Consider the following 21,073-nt stretch of genomic DNA (forward strand, 5'->3'; position numbering starts at 1 on the left):
TGGCCAACATGGTGAAACCCCATCTCTACTAAAAATACAAAAATTAGCTGGGCGTGGTGGTGTGCACCTACAGTCCCAGCTACTCGGGAGGCTGAGGCAGGAGAATCACTTGAACCTGGGAGGCGGAGGTTGCAATGAGCTGAGATCATGCCATTGCGCTCCAGCCTGGTGACAGAGCAAGACTTCATCTCAAAAAAAAAAAAAAAAAAAAAAAGGCAGTTTTCTTTGCATTTTTCCCTGGACCATTGTTTTTAACAAAACATTTTTACAAATCCACTTTTGTTACAAAGAAAATTATAAACTATCACCAATATTTTTGTGTACTTTACCAAATATTTTATTTAAAATTCAAAGTACAGGCCAGGCACGGTGGCTCACGTCTGTAATCCTAGCACTTTGGGAGGCCGAGGTGGGCGGATCACCTGAGGTCAGGAGTTCGAGATCAGCCTGGACAACATGGTGAAACCCCATCTCTACTAAAAATACAAAAATTAGCCAGGCGTGGTGGCACACACCTGTAGTCCCAGCTACTTGGGAGGCTGAGGCAGGAGAATTGCTTGAACCTGGGAGGCAGAGGTTGCAGTGAGCCAAGATTGTACCACTGCACCCCAGCCTGGGTGACAAGAGCAAAACTCCGTCTCAAAAAAAACAAAAACAAAAACAAAAAAAATTCAAAGTACATACTGATACATGCTCTACAACATAGGTGAACCTTGAAAACATTATGCTAAGTGAAAGCAGTCAGTCACAAAAGACCACATATTGTATAACTGCATTTATATGAAATGTCTAGAACAGGTAAATCTGTAGAAATAGAAAGCAGACAGCCAGGCATGGTGGCTCACACCTGTAATCCCAGAACTCTGGGAGGCCAAGGCGGGCAGATCACCTGAGGTCAGGAGTTTGAGACCAGACTGGCCAATATGGTGAAACCCCATCTGCACTAAAAATACAAAAAACTTAGCTGAGCATGGTGGTGTGTGCCTGTAATCTCAGCCACTCGGGAGGCTAAGGCAGGGGAATTGCTTGAACCTGGGAGGTGGAGGTTGCAGTGAGCCAAGATCACGCCGTTGCACTCCAGCCTGGGCAACAGAGTGAGATTCTGTCTCAAAAAAAGAAAGCAGTTTCATGGTTGTCAGGGGCAAGGCATAGGACAATGGGTGGGATTGCTAATGGATATGGGGTTTCTCTTTGGGGTAACATAAATGCGCGAAAATTGACTATGTTAATGACTGCAAAAATCTGTGAATGTACTAAAAACTATTGAACTATATATTTTAAGTGAATGAATTATATGGTATGTGAATTATATTTCAATAAAGCCATTTTAAAACAGGCCTGTTCTAAGTTAATTTTACCATTTCAAATCAGTCATTCAATTTATTACTGCGCAGAAATGAGTTAATATAGCAGATCTGATTGCTATCTTTTGAAAGACTTGCTTACAAGGCTGGCCCTGGGCTGGCATCTGCAAACTTGGATTTCTGTTTTTTTGGGTTTTTTTGAGACAGAGTCTCACTCTGTCGCCCAGGCTGGAGTGCAGTGGCGCGATCTCGACTCACTGCAAGCTCCACCTCCTGGGTTCATGCCATTCTCCTGCCTTGGCCTCCCGAGTAGCTGGGACTACAGGCACCCGCCACCATGCCCAGTTAATTTTTTTTTTGTATTTTTAGTAGAGACGGGGTTTCACCGTGTTAGCCAGGATGGTCTCGATCTCCTGACTTCGTGATCCACCCGCCTCGGCCTTCCAAAGTGCTGGGATTACAGGCATGAGGCACTGCGCCCGGCCGCACCTGCAAACTTGGATTTCTAGAAGGTTCCCATCACCGTAAATTTATAAGGATGGCTCACTGTACAGTTTATATAAACAATGTGATTTATATTGAACTCCTGCTTTCCTTATGATAGTCTGAAATTTTAGGATGTAACTAGCTCCCACTAAAAACTCTAGGCTCATCTCCAATGAGCTTTCCTGGTAGACAATACTTCACATGAATTTGTCACAACTTGTTACTGGGGGAATTAAGTACATCCTGGGTGACTCCACTGGGTGAGGACCCCTGGAAGCTTGTGCCTGGTTTTCCCTATGTGCTTTTTCCCTTTGCTGATTTTGCTTTGCAACCCTTCACTGTAATAAATTATAATCATGAGTATAACTACATTCTAAATCTTACAAATTCTTCTAGTAAATCATCAAAACTAGGGGTGGTCTTGGAGACCTCTGACACAACTTCACATTTATTTATTTATTTTTATTTATTTTTTGAGACGGAGGAGTCTTGCTCTGTCACCCAGGCTGGAGTGCAGTGGTGCGGTCTTGGCTCACTGAAACCTCCGCCTCTAAGGTTCAAGCAATTCTCCTGCCTCAGCCTCCTGAGTAGCTGGGACTACTGGTACCTGCCACCACACCTGGCTAATTTTTGTATTTTTAGTAGAGATGGGATTTCATCATGTTGTCCAGGCTGGTCTCGAACTCCTGACCTCAGGTGATCCGCCTGCCTCGGCCTCCCAAAGTGCTGAGATTACAGGCGTGAGCCACTGTGCCCGGCCAACAACCTCACAATTATATAATTAGCATCAAATATTTATATAAGCCTATAAATACCTGAGTTAAAAAATAAATAATAGGCCAAGCATGGTGGCTGACGCTTATAATCCTAGCATTTTGAGAGGCTGTGGCAGGAGGATCACTTGAAGCCAGGAGTTCTGAGCAATATAGTGAGACCTCATTGCTACAAAAAAATTTAAAAATTTAACTGGAGGCAGTGGTGTAAGCCTGTAGTCCCAGCTACTCAGGAAGCCAAGGAGAGATGATCACTTGTCCCCAGGAATTCAAGGCTCCAACAAGCTATGATTGCACCACTGCACTCTAGCCTGGGCAACAGACACCCTGTCTGTAAAAAGAAAAGAAAAAGAAAAAAAGATACACACATAAAACCTTTCAGATAGGTAGGTATTTATATCCTTATTTTATAGATGAGATATTGAGGCTCAAAGAATTTACCTAAGCTGCCCAAAGGCCAGAGAGAAAATAGAAGGCAGAGACGGGATTCAAGCCTAGGTTTATCTGACTCCAAAGCCATATTCCCACTATGACACTAAAATAGTATATCTATCACAAGAGGCTAATGAGGTAAATAGTTATTTAATTTATCAAATAACAGAAGTAATGTATGAACACAGATAACTTTTTAAAATTAATAAAAAACATTCAGTAACTTCAATAAAATTTGTTTAATGCAGCTATGGTAAAAAAATTACTTCAACATAGTAGATGACAATGAAGTAGTCATACATAATTAAAACGTACTCTACTATCTCTGCCAGTGAAATGTAATAAAAATACAGGACGATATTAACAAAGGCATTAGCAAAGCAATTCAGTTTGAATTAACTTACCATTCTTCTTTTATACTTTTGAGGTTATCTACGTCTTTCATTCTCTTTCGCCTTACTGTAAAAGTAAAAAGAAAGTAAGTAAAAAGTAAGTAAAAAGCTTAATATGTAAGTTACCATGTAGTCCTAAAGTATTACTTAAAAGTGTCTAAAGAAAAAGTGAGCAAACTCAAAGCTGTCATTTTCATCATCAAAATAAAGCAATGATAGAAAATACATTTTAAGTCTGATAATCTGACAAAAGAAAGACTTCTTAAAACTTATTATGAAAAAAAGTATAATATACCATTTGACTTAGCAAATGAACTGGGCATGTGCCTCACACCTGTAATTCCAGCACTTTGGGAGGAAAAGGTAGGAGGATTGCTGAAGCCAAGGAGTTCAAGACCAGTCTGGGTAAAATAGTGAGACTGACTCTACAAAAAATGGCTAGGCGCAGTGGCTCATGCCTGTAATCCCAGCACTTTGGGAGGCCAAGGTGGGTGGATCACATTTATTTATTTATTTATTTATTTATTTATTTATTTATTTATTTTTGAGATGGAGTTCCGCTCTTGTTGCCCAGGCTGGAGTGCAATGGCACAATCTCGGCTCACCACAACCTCCATCTCCCGGGTTCCAGAGATTCTCCTGCCTCAGTCTCCCGAGTAGCTGGGATTACGGACATGCGCCACCACACCCGGCTAATTTTTTATTTTTAGTAGAGTCGGGGTTTCTCCATGTTGGTCAGGCTGGTCTCGAACTCCCAACCTCAGGTGATCCACCTGCCTCGGCCTCTCAAAGTCCTGGGATTACAGGTGTGAGCCACAGTGCCCAGCCGTGGGTGGATCACTTGAGGTCAGGAGTTCAAGACCAGCCTGGTCACATGGTGAAACCCTGTCTCTTCTAAAAAATATAAAAATTAGCCAAGTGTGGTGGTACGCACCTGTAGTCCCAGTTATTCAGAAGGCTGAGGCAGGAGAATCACTTGAACCTGGGAGGCAGAGGTTGCAGTGTGCTGAAATCACACCACTGCACTCCAGCCTGGGCAACAGAACAAGACTTCATCTCAGAAAAAAAAAGTTAGCCAGGCATTATGGTGCACCTCTGTGGTTCCGGCTACTCAGGAAGTTGAGGTGCTGAGGTGGGAGGATAACTTGAGCCCAGGAGTTCAAGGATGCAGTGGGTCATCATCATGCCACTGTGCTTCAGCCTGGGCAACAGCCCTATGCACCTGCAGGCTCAACCAATCATGGATCAAAAATATTCAAGGAAAAAAAAAAATAAGAAAAACAATACAACAAAAAATAATACAAATTTTAAAATTACATAACAACTATTTACATAGTATCAGGTATTATAAGTAATTTAAAGGTGATTTATAGTATACAGGAGGATATGCATACGTTATCTGCAAATAGTATGCTATTTTATGCAAGGGACTTGAGCATCAGCAGATTTTGGTATCTATGGGGGTCTTGGAACCAATCTTCCAGGGACACCAAGTGACAGGTGTAGTCCAAACCACTGGTCTGCTGAGAAGGCCTGGAAGCAATGACATACCAGAAGCAATGAGCACACCAAGTGCCTATATGTTGGTTTCTAAATATTCTACTGTTTAAGGAGAATGTTTTTCTTAAATTGCTCCTTCAAGAAAAGGATAACTTCAGGGCTGGGGCAGAGTAAGATGAACATGGAAACTTTTACCCCAGAAAAGGTACCCAAAGAATGATAAGGACAGGGCCAGGTGTGGTGGCTCACGTCTGTAATCCCAGCACTTTGGGAAGCCAAGGAGGGTGGATCATCTGAGGTCAGGAGTTCAAGACCAGCCTGGCCAACATGGTGAAACCCCATCTCCACTAAAAATACAAAAATTAGCCAGGCATGGTGGCCGGCGCAAGTAATCCCAGCTACTAGGTATGCTGAGGCAGGAGAATCACTTCAACCCTGGAGGCGGAGCTTGCAGTGAGCTGAGACTGCGCCACTGCACTCCAACTCTGGTGACAGAGTTAGTGAGACTGTCTCAAAAAAGAAACAAATAATAAATTAAAAAGAAAAAATGAAAAGAAAAAGTGACCCCAAAGGCACTCTGAAGGGGCTCCCATTCGGTAAATCTGGTAAACTGAACATCTAAAAAAATAACAATACTAGTGGATTCTGCTCCATTGAATAAAACAAAAATATGTGAGTCTATATGATCAGATTTTTTTTTTTTTTAATAAAAAAGATGAGGTCAGGTATGGTGGCTCATGCCTGTACTCCCAGCACTTTGGGAGGCCGAGGCAGTTGGATCACTTCAGGCCAGGAGTTCGAGACCAGCCTGTCCAACATGGCAAAACCCATCTCTACTAAAAATACAAAAATCAGCTCGGCATAGTGGCAATATCTGTAATCTCCACTACTTAGGAGGCTGAGGCATGAGAATTACTTGAACCTGGGAGGCAGAGGTTGAAGTAAGCCGAGACTGCGTCACAGCACTCCAGCCTGAGATGAACCCTTTAATAAACTCACAGTAATGTGGCATTATCATAACCAAAATACATTCCAAATACAATAATACACTGTGTAACAACATTTGGGTCAATGACGGACTGCATATACAATGGTGGTCCCATAAGATTATAACAGTATATTTTTACTGTGCCTTTTCTATGTTGAGATATGTTTGGATATGCAAATAGTTACCATTATATCATAACTGCCTACAGTATTTGGTACAGTAACATGCTGTACAGGTTTGTAGCCTAGGAGCAATATGCTACACCATACAGCCTGTGTGTATAGTTGGCTATAACATCAGGTTTGTGTAAATACATTGTATGATATTCACACAATGACAAAACTGCCTAATGACACTTTTCAGAATGTATGCCCTTCATTAAGTGACACAGGATTATATATACAAGATTTAAAATGTTTAAACTCCTTATTGAAAGAGAGTGAGAGAAAAAGAAAAAGGAAAATTAAACTCTTGAGGGTGACATCAGCAAAATGGAAGAACAGGTAGGTCCAGGCACCTGTCCCCTCTACAGAAATATCAAAAGACAAGTAGAAACTCTTAGAACCAACTTTGTCAGAACTCTAGAAAATAGTCAAAGAAGGGTTACAGCAACCAAGGGAATGCTGAATCAAGAAAATGGCAACTTAAAAATGGTAGGCAAGCAGCCGGGCGCGATGGCTCATGCCTGTAATCCCAGCACTTTGGGAGGCCGAGGTGGGCGAATCACAAGGTCAGGAGATCGAGACCATTCTGGACAGCAAGGTGAAACCCCGTCTCTACTAAAAATACAAAAATTAGCTGGGTGTGGCGGTGCATGCCTGTAATCCCAGCTACTCAGGAGGCTGAGGCAGGAGAATTGCTTGAACCCGGGAGGTGGAGGTTGCAGTGAGCCAAAATTGCATCACTGCACTCCAGTCTGGCGACAAAGCTAGACTCTGTTTCAAAAAAAAAAAAAAGGTAGGCAAGCTGGGCACAGTGGCACACTCCTGTATTCCCAGCTACTTGGGAGGCTGAGAGGCAGGAGATCACTTGAGCCAGGGAATTTGAGGCTGCAGTGAGCCATGATCATGTCACCACACTCCAGCCTGGGCAACAGAGCAAGAATCTGTCTCTTAAAAAAAAAAAAAAAGATATGCAAAAATGGGCAAAGGACTTGTGTGAGTAGACATTTTTCCAAAGAAGAAATAAAAATGGCCAATAAGCACGTGAAAAGATGCTCAAAATCAATAGCTCCTAGGAAACACAAATCAAAACCATAATGAGATACTACTTCACACCCACTAGGATGGCTATTAAAAAGACAACAAAAAGCAGAAAACAAGCGTTGGCAAGGTTGTAACGAAATTGAAACCCTGGTACGCTACTGGTGGGAATGTGAAATACTGCAGCTGCTGAGGAAAACATTTTGGTGGCTACAGCAATATTCACAATAGCCAAAAGGTGGAAACAACCCAAGTATCCATCAACAGATGTATAGATAAACAAAATGAGGTGTATATAAGCAATGGAATATTATTCAGCCATAAAAGGAGTGAAATTCTGATACATACTATAACATGGATGAATGCTGAAAACATGATGCTACATGAATAAAAAAGTCAGATACAAAAGGACAAACACTTTATGATTCCAAATATATAAAATATCTAGAATAGGTGATTGATAAAGACAGAAAGTAGTACAGAGGTTACTAGGGATTGAGATGAATGGGGAAGGACCAGTTACTTAATGGGTAGTCCCAGCTACTCGGGAGGCTGAGGCAGGAGAATCACTTGTACCCGGGAGGCGGAGGTTGCAGTGGGCTGAGACCACGCCATTGCACTCCAGCCTGGGCAACAAGAGTGAAACTCAGTCTTAAAACAAAAAGAAAAAAAAATTATAATGTCTCCAATTTGCAACTGCTAATGCAATAATGAATCTAGGCAATGATATCAATGGCTGCTAACATCACAAACAGAAACAACCAGACAAAAAAACATGCCTCAGTGTAAAAGCTTGTACCATCATCTATTCTTGCCAAAAATGTGAATCTGAATCCATTCAAGCCTCTAGATCTAACTACCAGATTACAGGAAATACAGGGCACAAAGGAGCATAATCAGATGATATCACAAGAATGCAATCAACAAAGTCCAGAATGTGGGAAATTCTTTAGGAAAAATGATCCATTTTCTTCAACACATATATTATGAGGGAGAAAAATGTGATGACAGTAGATTCTTTAAATATTTCAGAAATATATCAATGTATTACAATGTATGGACCATATTTCAATTTTGATTTAAACAAATCAACCGTAAAAAAAAGTTATGAAAGAATCCGTAACATCTGAATAGTGACGGGACATCTGATGTTATTTTGGAGCGATGATTAATTTTTAGGGTGTGACGATGGGACTGTAGCTATAAGTTTTTTAAGTCACTGCTTTAGATACATACTGAAATATTGACTGATGAATACTATAACTGGAACTTGCTTCAAACAATCAAGTGGATTGGGGAGTGGATGGAATATAATTAAAATCAAAATGGCTACAACTTGATAATCATCAAGATGGGTAATGAGTAGATATGAGAGTTTACTGTTCTCTCCATTTTTATACACACTTGAAAATTTTCATAATAAAATTTGGGATGAAAAACTCTACCCTAAAAATATATACACCTAGAGTGCTATACCGCAATTTCATTTGTTTTTTTAAAAGGCAGTACTTTTGCTCTATCAGAAAATTACTCTTAATAATCTAAGAGTAGCAGTAATTTCAAAGATTTGAATCCTTATGAAATATAACTTGCCTCTTACTCTCCAAATCATAAATTTGAAGCTGTGAAAAGCAATGTGAATCCACATTTAAACTAATGACTATGAAAAGATGTATTATGACCACAATAAAGATTACTTTGTTAAAAAAAAAAAAAAAACTAAGAGCTTCATATGACATTTGGTTGATTCATGGCTTGAAAAAAAAATCAATGACTTTTTCACAATTTTAAAATTAAATAAACAGGCCAGGCATGGTGGCTCACACCTGTAATCTCAGCACTTTGGGATGTCAAAGTGGGAGGATTGTTTGAGGCCAGAAGTGCCAAACCAGCCTGGGCAACATAGCCAGACCCCATCTCTACAAAAAATACAAAAATTTGGCTGTGTGTGGTAGCTCACACCTGTAATACCAACACTTTGGGAGGCCGAGGCAGGTAGATCACAAGGTCAGGAGTTCAAGACTAGCCTGGCCAACATGGTGAAACCCGTCTCTACTAAAGACACAAAAAATTAGCCAGGCGTGGTAGCACGCACCTGTAATCCCAGCTACTCAGGAGGCTGAGGCAGGAGAACTGCTTGAACCTGGGAGGTGGAGGTTGTGGTGAACTGACATCACGCCATTGCACTCCAGCCTGGGCGACAGGGAAAGACTCTGTCTCAAAAAAATAAATAAATAAAAATAAAAAATAAATTAGCCCGGCACGGTGGCATATGCCTGTAGTCCCAGCTACTCCGGAGGCTGAGATGGGATGATCGCTTGAGCCCAGGAAGTTGAGGCTGCAGCGACCTGTGATCATTCTACTACATTCCAGCTTGGGCAACAGAGGGAGACCCTGTCTTAAAAAACAAAACCCAGCAGCCGGGTGTGATGGCTCACGCCTGTAATCCCAGCACTTTGGGCGGCCAAGGCAGGTGGATCACCTGAGGTCAGGAGTTTGAGACCAGCCTGGCCAACATGTTCAAACCCCATCTCTACTAAAAATACAAAAATTAGGCGGGTGTGATGGCGAGCGCCTGTAGTCCCAGCTACTTGAGAGGCTGAAGCAGGAGAATTGCTTGAACACGGGAGGCAGAAGTTGCAGTGAGCCGAGATCACACCACTGCACTCCAGCCTGGGTGACAGAGTGAGACTCTGTCTCAAAAAAAAAAAAAAAGGAAAAAAATTTCAGGAAATCATAACTCTATGCCCATTAACGTTTTCTCATAAGATTTCTTCCTTCAAACGTAGTATTCCTAAAATTAATTGCTTCACTTTAAAAATGTCTACATATTTCAAACATACACAAAGGAAAGAGAAAAATATAAACACCCACCCTGACCATTCAGATTTAAGAAGTGTTTACAGCTTGACTCATTTGTTTCTTTTTTAAGAAATAAAATGGTACAGTGGCTCATGCCTGTAATCCCAGCTCTCTGGGAGGCCCAGGCAGGGGGATCACTTCAGGCCAGGAGTTCGAGACCAGCTTGGTCAACATGGTGAAACCCCGTCTCTACTAAAAACACAAAAATTAGCTGGGCATGGTGGCAGGTGCCTGTAATCCCAAGTACTCCAGAGGCTGAGGCAGGAGAATCGCTTGAACCTTTGAGGCAGAGGTTCCAGTGAGCCAAGCTCGCACCACTGCACTTCAGCCCGGGTGACAAGAGCAAAACTGTCTCAAAATGAAACAAAACTATATATATATATATATATCCATCTTACTGTATATCAATTATAATGATGTAAAGTTGTTAAAAATAACTAAAGTGTATACTTATTCAGCACCTACTATATATCAGACATGAATGATTCTAGGTGCTTGGGATACATATTGAACAAAATAGACAAAGATCCCAGCTCTTTTGGACATTATAATCTGGTGGGGCTGTTTGTTTTTCACTTGGCAGTTCTCCAACATTATTTTCAACTAATTCAAAATAATCTCCTACAGTTAATAATACTGTATGCTTCAAAATAGCAGAAGGAATGGGTTTTAAATGTTCTCACAACAAAGAAATGGTAAGTATTTGAGCTGAGGGACATGGTAATTAGCCTGATTTGACCATTCCATAATGTACATAAGTACTGAAACACCACAATGTATCCCATAAATATATAAAATTATTGTCATCTAAAAAATAATGAATAGGCCAGGCATGGTGGCTCATGCCTGTAATCCTAGCACTTTGGGAGGCCAATGTGGGTGGATCACCTGAGGTCAGGAGTTCGAGACCAGCCTGGCCAACACGGCGAACAACGCATGGGTGTGGTGGCGCATACCTGTAATCCCAACTACTCGGGAGTCTGAGGCAGGAGAATCGCTTGAACCCGGCGGGTAGAGGTTGCAGTGAGCCAAGATCGTGCCACTTCACTCCAGCCTGGGCGTAAGAGCAAAACTTCATCTCAAAAAATAAAATAAAATAGGCCAGGCGCAGAGGCTCATGCCTGTAATCCGAGCACACTGGAAGACCGAGGTGGGTGGATCACTTGAGGTCAGGAGTTCGAGACCAACCCAGCCAACATGGTGAAACCCCATCTCTACTGAAAATACAAAAAATTAGCCAGGCATGGTGGAGGGTGCCTGTCATCCCAGCTACCAAGAGGCTGAGGTGGGAGAATCGCTGGAACCCAGGAGTTGGAGGTCGCAGTGACCCAAGATCATGCCACTGCACTCCAGCGTGGACAACAGAGCGAGAATCCGTCTCAAAAACAGTAATAATAATAATAAAATAAAAATAAAATAAAATATTTCCATAGTTTAGATCTGGTCTTTATTATCTCAAAAGCATAACATGTTCATTCTACTACTTTGTTCACATTGTAATCATCGTCCTAGGCATTCAAATCCTAACTATCCTTTAAGTCCCAGCTCAAGATCCATTTCCACCATAAAGATGAAATATTAGACCCTTAGTAATAGTCTCCTCCTAAGCATTTAGATTTTTGGCATTTAAATCATATTGTGTGATATTGCTTATTACTGTTTCTTTTCACTCTCTTTACCAGATCTGACATCGCTGAGGATAAGTACCATGACTTACACATTTCCTGTATCCTTCACAGTGTGCAGCAAGTGCAAAGCAAAGAGTAGCGATCCTTGGGGTGGGGGTGGGGGTGGGGGTGGGGGGATGATGAGAAATTATTCCAGTGATGGATACATTAAAAGCTCTGACTTTACTACTGTACAATATATCCATGTAACAAAATTATACTTGTACCCCACACGTTTATACAAATAATTTTTTTTTTTTTGAGACAGAGTCTTGCTCTGTTGCCCAGGCTAGAGTGCAGTGGTGAGATCTCAGCTTACTGCAACCTCCGCCTCCTAGGTTGAAGTGATTCTTCTGCCTCAGCCTCCCAAGTAGCTGGGATTACTGGCATGTGCCACCATGCCTGGCTAATTTTTGTATTTTTAGTAGAGACAGCGTTTCACCACATTGGCCAGGCTGGTCTCAAACTACTGACCTCAGGTGATCCTCCTGCCTTGGCCTCCCAAAGTGCTAGAATTACAGGCATGGGCAACCACGCCCGGCTATAAATAAACTTATTTTTATTTTTATTATTTATTTATTTATTTTTGAGATGAAGTCTTGCTCTGTTGCCCAGGCTGGAGTGCAACCTCTACCTCCTGGGTTCAAGTGATTCTGCTGCCTCAGCCTCCCGAGTAGCTGGGGACTACAGGCACGTGCCACCACGCCCGGCTAATGTTTTGTATTTTTAGTAGAGACAGGGTTTCGCTGTGTTAGCCAGGATGGTCTCCATCTCCTGACCTCATAATCCACCCACCTCGGCCTCCCACAGTGCTGGGATTACAAGCGTGAGCCACCATGCCTGGCAAATAAATTTCTTCTAAAAGCTACAAGAGGGTTGGGTGTGGTGGCTCATGCCTGTAATCCCGGCACTTTGGGAGGCCGAGGCAGGCGGATCACCTGAGGTTAGGAGTTCAAGACCAGCCTGGCCAACATGGTGAAACTCTGTCTCTACTAAAAATACAAAAAAAAAAAAAAGAAAGAAAGAAAGAAAAAAATAGCCAGGCTTGGTAGCACACGCCTGTAGTCCCAGCTACTTGGGAGGCTGAGGCAGGAGAATCACTTGAACCAGGGAGATGGAGGTTGCAGTGAGGGGAGATCACGCCAATGTGCTCTAGTCTGGGTGACAGAGATTCTGTCTCAAAAAAAAAAAAAAAAAAAAAAGCTACAAGAGAAGTCTTACTTAAAGGATTTCACTGAGTTTCCAGTAATAGGTTATTGTTCTCTAGGAAATTACAAATACTTTTTTCCATCATTTTACAGTTATAAGGTACTGACAAATTGCTTTTACTTGTTTTATGACGGCAAAAGAGAATGAAGATAGAATAGACCTCAAATTCAAACTGAGTTTTACTGGAATACTGGCTACATCACTTTTGAGCTAGGTGACCTTGTATATGTTATTTAGCTTCTCTGAGTCCCAGCTGCCTAACTTATAGCATGGACATAATTATCCCCCTCAGGTTGTTCTGAGGACTGAAGATACTAAGAATACAACAGTGTTATACTCCTTTTTCTTTCCTCATCCCCCACCATAATCTGTTACAGAGATTGGTAAGAAACATCTTCAAGCTCACGCCTGTAATCCCAGCACTTTGGGAGGCCGAGGTGGGCGGATCGCCTGAGATCAGGAGTTTGAGACCAGCCTGGCCAACATGGTGAAACTCTGTCTCTACTAAAAACACAAAAATTAGCCAGGCATGGTGGCGCATGCCTGTAATCCCAGCTACTTGGGAGGCTGAGGCAGGAGAATCACTTGAATCGGGAGGTGGAGGTTGCAGTGAGCCGAGATCACGCCACTGCACTCTAGCCTGGGCAACAAGAGTGAGACTCTGTCTCAAAAAAAGAAAAAGAAAAAGAAAAAGAAACATCTTCAGACTTAATCTAAAAAGTCCTAATTTTGACATGATTATGAAATTTTACTTTTGATTTCACGAATTAAACTTTTTAAAAGCCCGGCACAGTTGCTCACGCCTGTAATCCCAGCACTCTGGGAGGCCGAGGCGGGCAGATCACCTCAGGCCAGGAGTTCTAGACCAGCCTGGCCAACATGATGAAACCCTGTCTCTACTAAAAACACAAAAATTAGCCGTGCATGGTGGTGGGCACCTGTAATCTCAGCTACTTGGGAGGCTGAGGCAGGAGAATCACTTGAAGCTGGGAGGAGGAGGTTGCAGGGAGCTGAGCCCCCGCCATTGCACTCCAGCCTGGGCAACAAGAGCAAAACTCCATCTCAAAAAAACAAAAACTTAAAAAAAAATGTTTTATATACTTATTGAACCACCCACCAATGTGTGCAAGCCACTGATTTAAAACTAATGACAAAAGTGTCAGTATCAGTATGACAGTTTCTAGTAGCACAATTTTATGGACTAATAAGGAAAAAATAAACTGAATTACTAATTGTAAGCATGGCATAGAATTATGATGTAAAAATTAATTTTAACATGGAGACACCACAAAGTCACCATTACCGCAGTCATTTTCTATCATAAATTTAGTAACATGCAAATGAACCAACTAAAATTTATTTATATCAATTGAGTGAGCTGCTACAAATGTATCACAGTCATATGACATGAATGAACCTAAGTCATGTACTATACTGCAGAGAATAAAAAAAGCCATCTGACAAATATCCAAGTTATCAGCATAAAGTTGGCACAAGAATGAACAGATGAAAAGAACTGCCTTCATTTTTCTTCGGTCTACTTCCAACTATCACCATCATCTTACATTGATATAGCATATCACAGTTTACCAAACATCTTCTCAAATACTATCCCAAAAAGTGCAGTGATGAAATCAGTCAGGAGACAGAGAAGACTGAGTTTTATGGAACATGTCCACTAACAGGAAAGTCCAGTCAAAATAGATTTGGACTACTAAGAATGTGGTATTTTAAAATGCTTGCGTTAGGCCAGGCACAGTGGTGCACCCCTGTAATCTCAGCACTTTAGGAGGCTCAGGTGGTGGGAATCTCTTGATGCTAGGAGTTCAAGATCAGCCTAGGCAACACAGTGAGACCCTGTCACTACTACTACAAATAAGAACATTAGCCAGGCATCATGGCAAACGTCTGTAGTCCTGGCTACTCAGGATGCTGAGGCAGGAGAGTTGCTTGAGTCCAGGAGTTTAAGGCTGCAGTGAACTATAATTGTGCCACTGAATTTCAGCCTGGGTAAGAGTGAGACCCTGTCTCAAAAAAAAAAAAAAAAAAAAAAATTAATAAATTGGGAGTCTGAGACTATTCTGACTTGGGAGACTGTCTGATTTCTTTTTTAAATCTATAAACAAAAATTTAAAATAAGTGTATAAGAATCTGAATATAAAAACTACATATTAAGAATTAAATAGGGCTGGGTGCGGTGGCTCATGCCTGAATCCCAGCACTTTGGGAGGCTGAGGCAGGTGGACCACTTGAGGTCAGAAGTTCAAGACCAGCCTGGCCAATATGGTGAAACTCCATCTCTACTAAAAATACAAAAATTGGCCAGGCATGGTGGCTCACGCCCGTAATCTCAGCTCTTTAGGAGGCTGAGGCGGGTGGATCACGAGGTCAGGAGATGGAGACCATCCTGGCCAACATGGTGAAACCCCGTCTCTATTAAAATACAAAAAAAAATAGCCAGGTATGGTGGCGTGCGCCTATAGTCCCAGCTACTCAGCAGGCTGAGGCAGGGGAATCACTTGAACCCGGGAGGCGGACATTGCAGTGAGCCGAGATCACGCCACTGCACTCCAGCCTGGGGACAGAGTGAGACTACGTTTAAAAAAAACAAAAAACAAAAAACAAAAATTAGCCAGGCATGATGGCACACGCCTGTAGTCCCAAGCTACTCAGGAGGCTGAGGCAGGAGAATCGCTTGAACCCGGAAGCAAAGGTTGCAGTGAACTGAGATTGCACTACTGCACTCCAGCCTGGATGTCGAAGTGAAACTCTGTCTAAAAATAAATAAATAAATAAATAAAAGAATTAAATGTGGCTGGACACAGTGGCTCATGCCTGTAATCCCCACACTTTGGGAGGCCCAAGGTGGCAAATCACTTGAGGCCAGGAGTTTGAGACCAGGCTGGCCAACCTGGCAAAACCCTGTGCTTACTAAAAATACAAAAACTAGCCGGACGTGGGAACACACACCTATAATCCCCAGCTACTCGGGAGGCTGAGGCACGAGAATTGCTTGAACCTGGGAGGCAGAGGTTGCAGTGAGCTGAGATCATGCCACTGTACTCCAGTTCAGCCTGGGTGACAGAGTGAGACCCTGTCTCAAAAAAAAAAAAAGAGAAGAAAAAAAAGAATTAAATGCATAATTAAAAATTAAATTAAAAATTGCACATTACAATTTTATTTTTTAAAACATATATTTCATGGTCAAAAGGAATTTGAGAAAAAATGCAAAAACAAAAAACTGGCCACTTTTTTTTAGATTATGGATTTGTATCAAGGTATTATACAATCAGACATGCTATCTTTATATAGAAGCTTACGTTTCTTTTTAAGGATAAGGCCATTCCAGGTATTAAACACGAGGGAAAAGAAACCAATGGATCACATTTCCATGTTGGGTTCCTTTTACTTAGATCTTCTATGGAATGTGATTAGGCCCCCAAGCCTCCAAAAGCAACCAACTATGATAGCATCAGAACCAAATACTTAAAAGACAGTTCATTTGTATATTTTGTGAATTCTGGTTTACTATATACTAAGTGATAGAAAATGAAATCTTTTGGAAAGTTTCAGCTTATTTTAGCTGTAATCATAGTAATGAAGAAAATATATTTTAGTCCTTTCCTAGAAATTTTTAATGGGCTAGTTATATACTCCAAGGACCAAAGTGGTAGTGACAACAGTAATTTAAATGAGAAAATCCTATGGGAAAGGTGACACTTAGGCAGAGACTGGCAAGGTTACTTACTGAGTCATTCCAGGGCTGACCAAGACATTCCCATTCCAGGACATTCTCATTCCAGGGCTCCATACTGAAATGTTATCTTATGTCACAAAGGGCCCTCCCCCACTTTTTTAAATAAGTATTTTAATTCAGTTTCAGAAAAAAGTGGTACATGACTTGGATGAGAAAGCATAAAATTAAGAGGCTTCTCTAGAAATGCAAGAAAAAAACTTTAATATATTCAATAATTTTCTGGATCTTCCTCTTGGGTCAAAAGCTATATATTTTCTCCTCAAAGCAGCTGCTCCAAGAACTAACTAGTCCTCTTTATCTCTCTCTAGCTGGGACAGACTAATTCTGCTCCACTCCCACCTCTCTTCTTTCAGTAACACTGCATAGGTGTTAATGGCCTGGCTCTCACCAATGAACAGAACTGTCCTTTAAGCCAGCAACTCACAGGCAGTGGTGCCCAAAGCCTCACCCCCAGTCCCCAGGGCAGAAGCCACAGAGCTGGCATTGTTTCCAATATCCCAGGAAGGAGGAGCCAAAAGCTGACCTTCAGCACAAATCAAAGCCCAATATGGAGAGAGAATAACTGCTTCTAGGCCCAGATTAGGCAAGCTGTGGGCAAAAAAAGGGGAGTTTTTGCAGCCACCCCATCTTTAGAAACAAGGGGAAAACTAGACCCTTTTCCACTATTACAGTCTACAAGGTACTGTACTGTTCCAAGGGGATCTGAAAGCGCAAAAGGATCTAAACAAATAAGGAGAACTTTTCCCAGGGTGGAGATAAGACTGACAAACTGAAAGATGGGTGAATACAATAATGTGTAGGAAGATGATGCTGGTCACCTCAGTTCTTCACACAGCTGCCAGCCCTACAAATAACACAGTAAGAACCAGGACAACCACTCCAGACTGGTATAGCTGGGGAATCTTCAGGCCTTTTCCTAGGTCCCACATCAAGTGTTGGATCCCATTCCAGGTATGATACATGAGAGGGAAGACAAGTGCAAACTTAGTTGTGTCCATCAGTGCTGGCCCCAGACACAGGGACTAATGAGTTCCAAATAAGACTTAAACTTTCCTGGGAGTAACAGGGCTGACATGCCAAAAAGAGACCCCTGTGCTCAAAGCAATACCAGAGCCATGGTGGCAGATGGACATCGACATGGGAAGACACCAACTCTAGATAGTGACGTGGGGAGATACGGGACGGTTTGAACCTGTGTTCTTATTCCAGAACCATTCCATCTCTTCTTTGGCCATGATTCCCAAAGGAACAGCATTTCTGATACAAAGCTGAGGGCTAAAGTGCGCTCGGAGGCAATGACCACTCCAACATGTCTCAGCAAGAGTGCAGCCATCTTGGGTTCTGGTCTGGACGGAAATGCAAAGCCCATTTTAAATATAATCTCCTTTAGCTGGGCACGGTGGCTTAAGCCTGTAATCCCAGCACTTTGGGAGGCCAAGACGGGCAGATTACCTGAGGTCAGGAGTTCGAGACCAGCCTGACCGACATGGTGAAACCCTGTCTCTCTCTACTAAAAATACAAAATTAGCTGGGTGTGGTGGTGCATACCTGTAATCCCAACTACTTGGGAGGCTGAGGCAGCAGAATTGCTTGAACCCAGGAGGCAGAAGTTGCCATGAGCCAAGATTGGGTCATTGCACTCCAACCTGGGTGGCAAGAACAAAACTCTATCTCAAATAAATAAAAACATACATACATACAATCTCCTTTAGAAAACCTTCCATGATTCCTCCAATAGGTGTGAATATAAAATTATTAACATGAGAAGAGATCAGTTAGGTACTCTTAAATTTTCAATGCCTTCATTGCCACAATTCTAGTCCCAACCACCATCAACTCTAGGTGGTCTCCTCATTTCCATTCTTGTCCCCATCCAATCCAGTTTCTACACAGCAGTCAGGACGACTTTTTGAAATAAAAAGTTGGCCAGGCACGGTGGCTCACGCCTGTAATTCCAGCACTTTGGGAGGCTGAAGTGGGCAGATCAGAAGGTCTGGAGTTCGAGACCAGCCTGGCCAACACAGTGAAACCCCGTCTCTACCAAAAATACAAAAAACTAGCCAGGCATGGTGGCGCATGCCTGTAATCCCAGCTACTCGGGAGGCTGAGGCAGGAGAATCGTTTGAACCCGGGAGGCAGAGGTTGCAGTGAGCGGAGATTGCACCACAGCACTCCTGCCTGTGCGAGACTCCGTCTCAAAAAAAAAAAAAAAGTTGTTTGTAGTAAGACTTACCTTGCTTTAAACTTTTTTTTTTTCTGACGGAGGTAAACCTTTAAACGACTTCCTATTACTGTTAAAATAACATCCAAGTCATTTGGGTAATATTACAGGAGAGTTCATTGTACTGTTCTCTCCCTACATTTGAGTGGTTTGAAAAGTTTTCTATAAAAGTTTAAAAAAGAAAAAGAAACAGAAAAAGCTGGTCCCAAATCCTTAACATTGCTTAAAAGGCCCTGCATCAGCCGGGCACGGTGGCTCACGTCTGTAATCCCAGCACTCTGGGAGGCCGAGGCGGGTGGATCACCAGAGGTCACGATTTTGAGACCAGTCTGACCAAAACAGTGAAACTCCATCTCTACTAAAAATACAAAAATTAGCCGGACATGGTGGCGCGCATTATAGTCCCAGCTACTCGGGAGGCTGAGGCAGGAGAATCGCTTGAATCCGGAAGAGATTGCAGTGAGCCGAGATCGTGCCGCTGCACTCCAGCCTGGGTGACAGAGCGAGACTCTGTAACAAAAACAAAAACAAAAACAAAAAAAAAGCCCTGCATCATCTCTCTGGCCCTAACCTACTTTATCACAGCACCCTTTTGCTTCCCACACAACAACTGCTGAAGTTCCTGAAATGACCATCTTCCCTAGCCTCCGCGCCATCTATTTCCTTTGCCTGAGTCTTTCTTCTCTCCTTTGGGAGTCATCTTCCCCTAATTCCTATTTATCCCTAATATCTAAGCTCAAAGATTACTTTCCTAGGAAAACTTTCCCAGCTGGGATAAGTCCCCCTGTTACCTTCTCTCACAAACAACTTACGTTCTTTGTTTTAGCCTCTGTCTTTGCTTATTGGCATTTATTTGTGTGATTATTTATTTTATTTTACTTTTTGAGATGGAGTCCCGCTCTGTCACCCAGGCTGGAGTGCAGTGGCACCATCTTGGCTCACTGCAACCTCTACCTCTCGCCGGCTCAAGCTATTCTCCTGCCTCAGTTTTTCTGAGTAGCTGGGATTACAGACGCCCCCCATCACGCCCAGCTAATTTCTGTATTTTTAGTAGAGAGAGACGGGGTTTCGCCATGTTAGCCAGGCTGGTCTAGAACTCCTGACCTCAGGTGATCTGCCCACCTCATCCTTTCAAAGTGCTGGGATTACAGGCGTGAGCCATCGCTCCGGGCCCTGATTATTTGCTTAATATCTGTTTTGCCCAATGACACTGTAGAGTCTAAAGGCAGAGTCTGTAATTGTCACTATCGTATCCTTAGCATTCAGTACACAGTAGGTACTAAAATTTTTTTGAATGAAAAAAATTAAATCAAGTGTATGCTAATTATTATACATTATTAAATTAAAATGCAAGTAAAGTACCCTCCACAGTGCCCAGCTGAAAACAACTGCTCAGTAAGTGTGAGCTTCCATTAACACTGGACTGCAGTCAGCCTCATATCATTAGTGTGCTTAACCACTCCCTCCTGCACACATTTTTTACACATTTTTTGACTCCGCCAGTGCCTAGCACTAACATTAGTGTTATAAAAAGATACTCTGTATTCACTGAATTTAATTGCCTTTTAAATAAATCCGACTTTCAGCATATTTAGACAGAAGACACAACATGAACTTTTAAAGTTTCCCCCCTAAAAACAAACTGCAACCGGCCAGACTTCATACTACCACATTATTTTCTGCATTCGCATCAAAACAAATCAGCAGTTTCCTATCTTTACTTATCTCAAATTACGTACATAGGAACCAACGCTGGATGCCACACGAACATTCATCATTGCTGACAAGTAATAAACTCTTTTATTACTGGCAGCGAAAAGGAAAAAAAAAAAGGCACAAAGAAGAAATTAAGGAAACGTGAAATCAGCGAACACCAGGCCTTCAAAACATCAGAGAAAGTGAGTGGTGGGAGTCGGGTGAAGTCACTAATAGGCATACTTTGTATCACTGGACTGCGATCGTGCAGCGTTCGCCTTTGAAAATAGAAACATTGTGTTGCGCATAACTGTAAGTTTCGGAACGCCCTGCGAGAGAACCAGGAGCTGTGCCTTCAGCTAGCTCGCAAGTCAAGCCGCAGGCAGAGTCAGGGGCTCGGGGTCGCCGCTCACCTGGGCTGGGCGGGACCCTGGCTCGGGCTCCGCCGCCGGCGCCCCTTCCCGAGTCGCAAACACGCGGCCCTCCGGAGCGAGACTCCCCCCGACACCGACGATCCGCGGCGGCCAGGCCACAGGCCGCGACCCCTCGGCCCCAGCCGGCCGGCGACCGCCCCGCCCCGCCCTC

General features: G+C 42.6%; 1 protein-coding gene and 1 pseudogene across 6 annotated transcripts in view; both read right to left on the minus strand.

The window, feature by feature from the left end:
• UBXN2A (UBX domain protein 2A) overlaps positions 1–21,073 on the minus strand; it is a 71,451-nt gene that overhangs the window by 36,799 nt on the left and 13,579 nt on the right. For 4 of the 6 annotated variants that reach the window (XM_063790084.1, XM_009442102.4, XM_016948017.4 and 1 more), the window contains one exon: positions 3,400–3,454. In XM_063790084.1, the coding sequence (XP_063646154.1) occupies positions 3,400–3,440 (41 nt within the window). In that variant the 5' untranslated portion in view covers positions 3,441–3,454. Of the gene's footprint in view, positions 1–3,399; positions 3,455–4,321; positions 4,610–20,901; positions 20,978–21,073 lie in introns of those variants that run through there. The other 2 variants (XM_009442103.5, XM_054678273.2) reach the window with 2 other exon arrangements.
• On the minus strand, positions 17,318–17,902 carry LOC134807939 (succinate dehydrogenase cytochrome b560 subunit, mitochondrial-like; annotated as a pseudogene).

Source organism: Pan troglodytes, chromosome 12 (genome assembly GCF_028858775.2).
Source record: "Pan troglodytes isolate AG18354 chromosome 12, NHGRI_mPanTro3-v2.0_pri, whole genome shotgun sequence".
Taxonomy (NCBI): Eukaryota; Metazoa; Chordata; class Mammalia; order Primates; family Hominidae; genus Pan; species Pan troglodytes.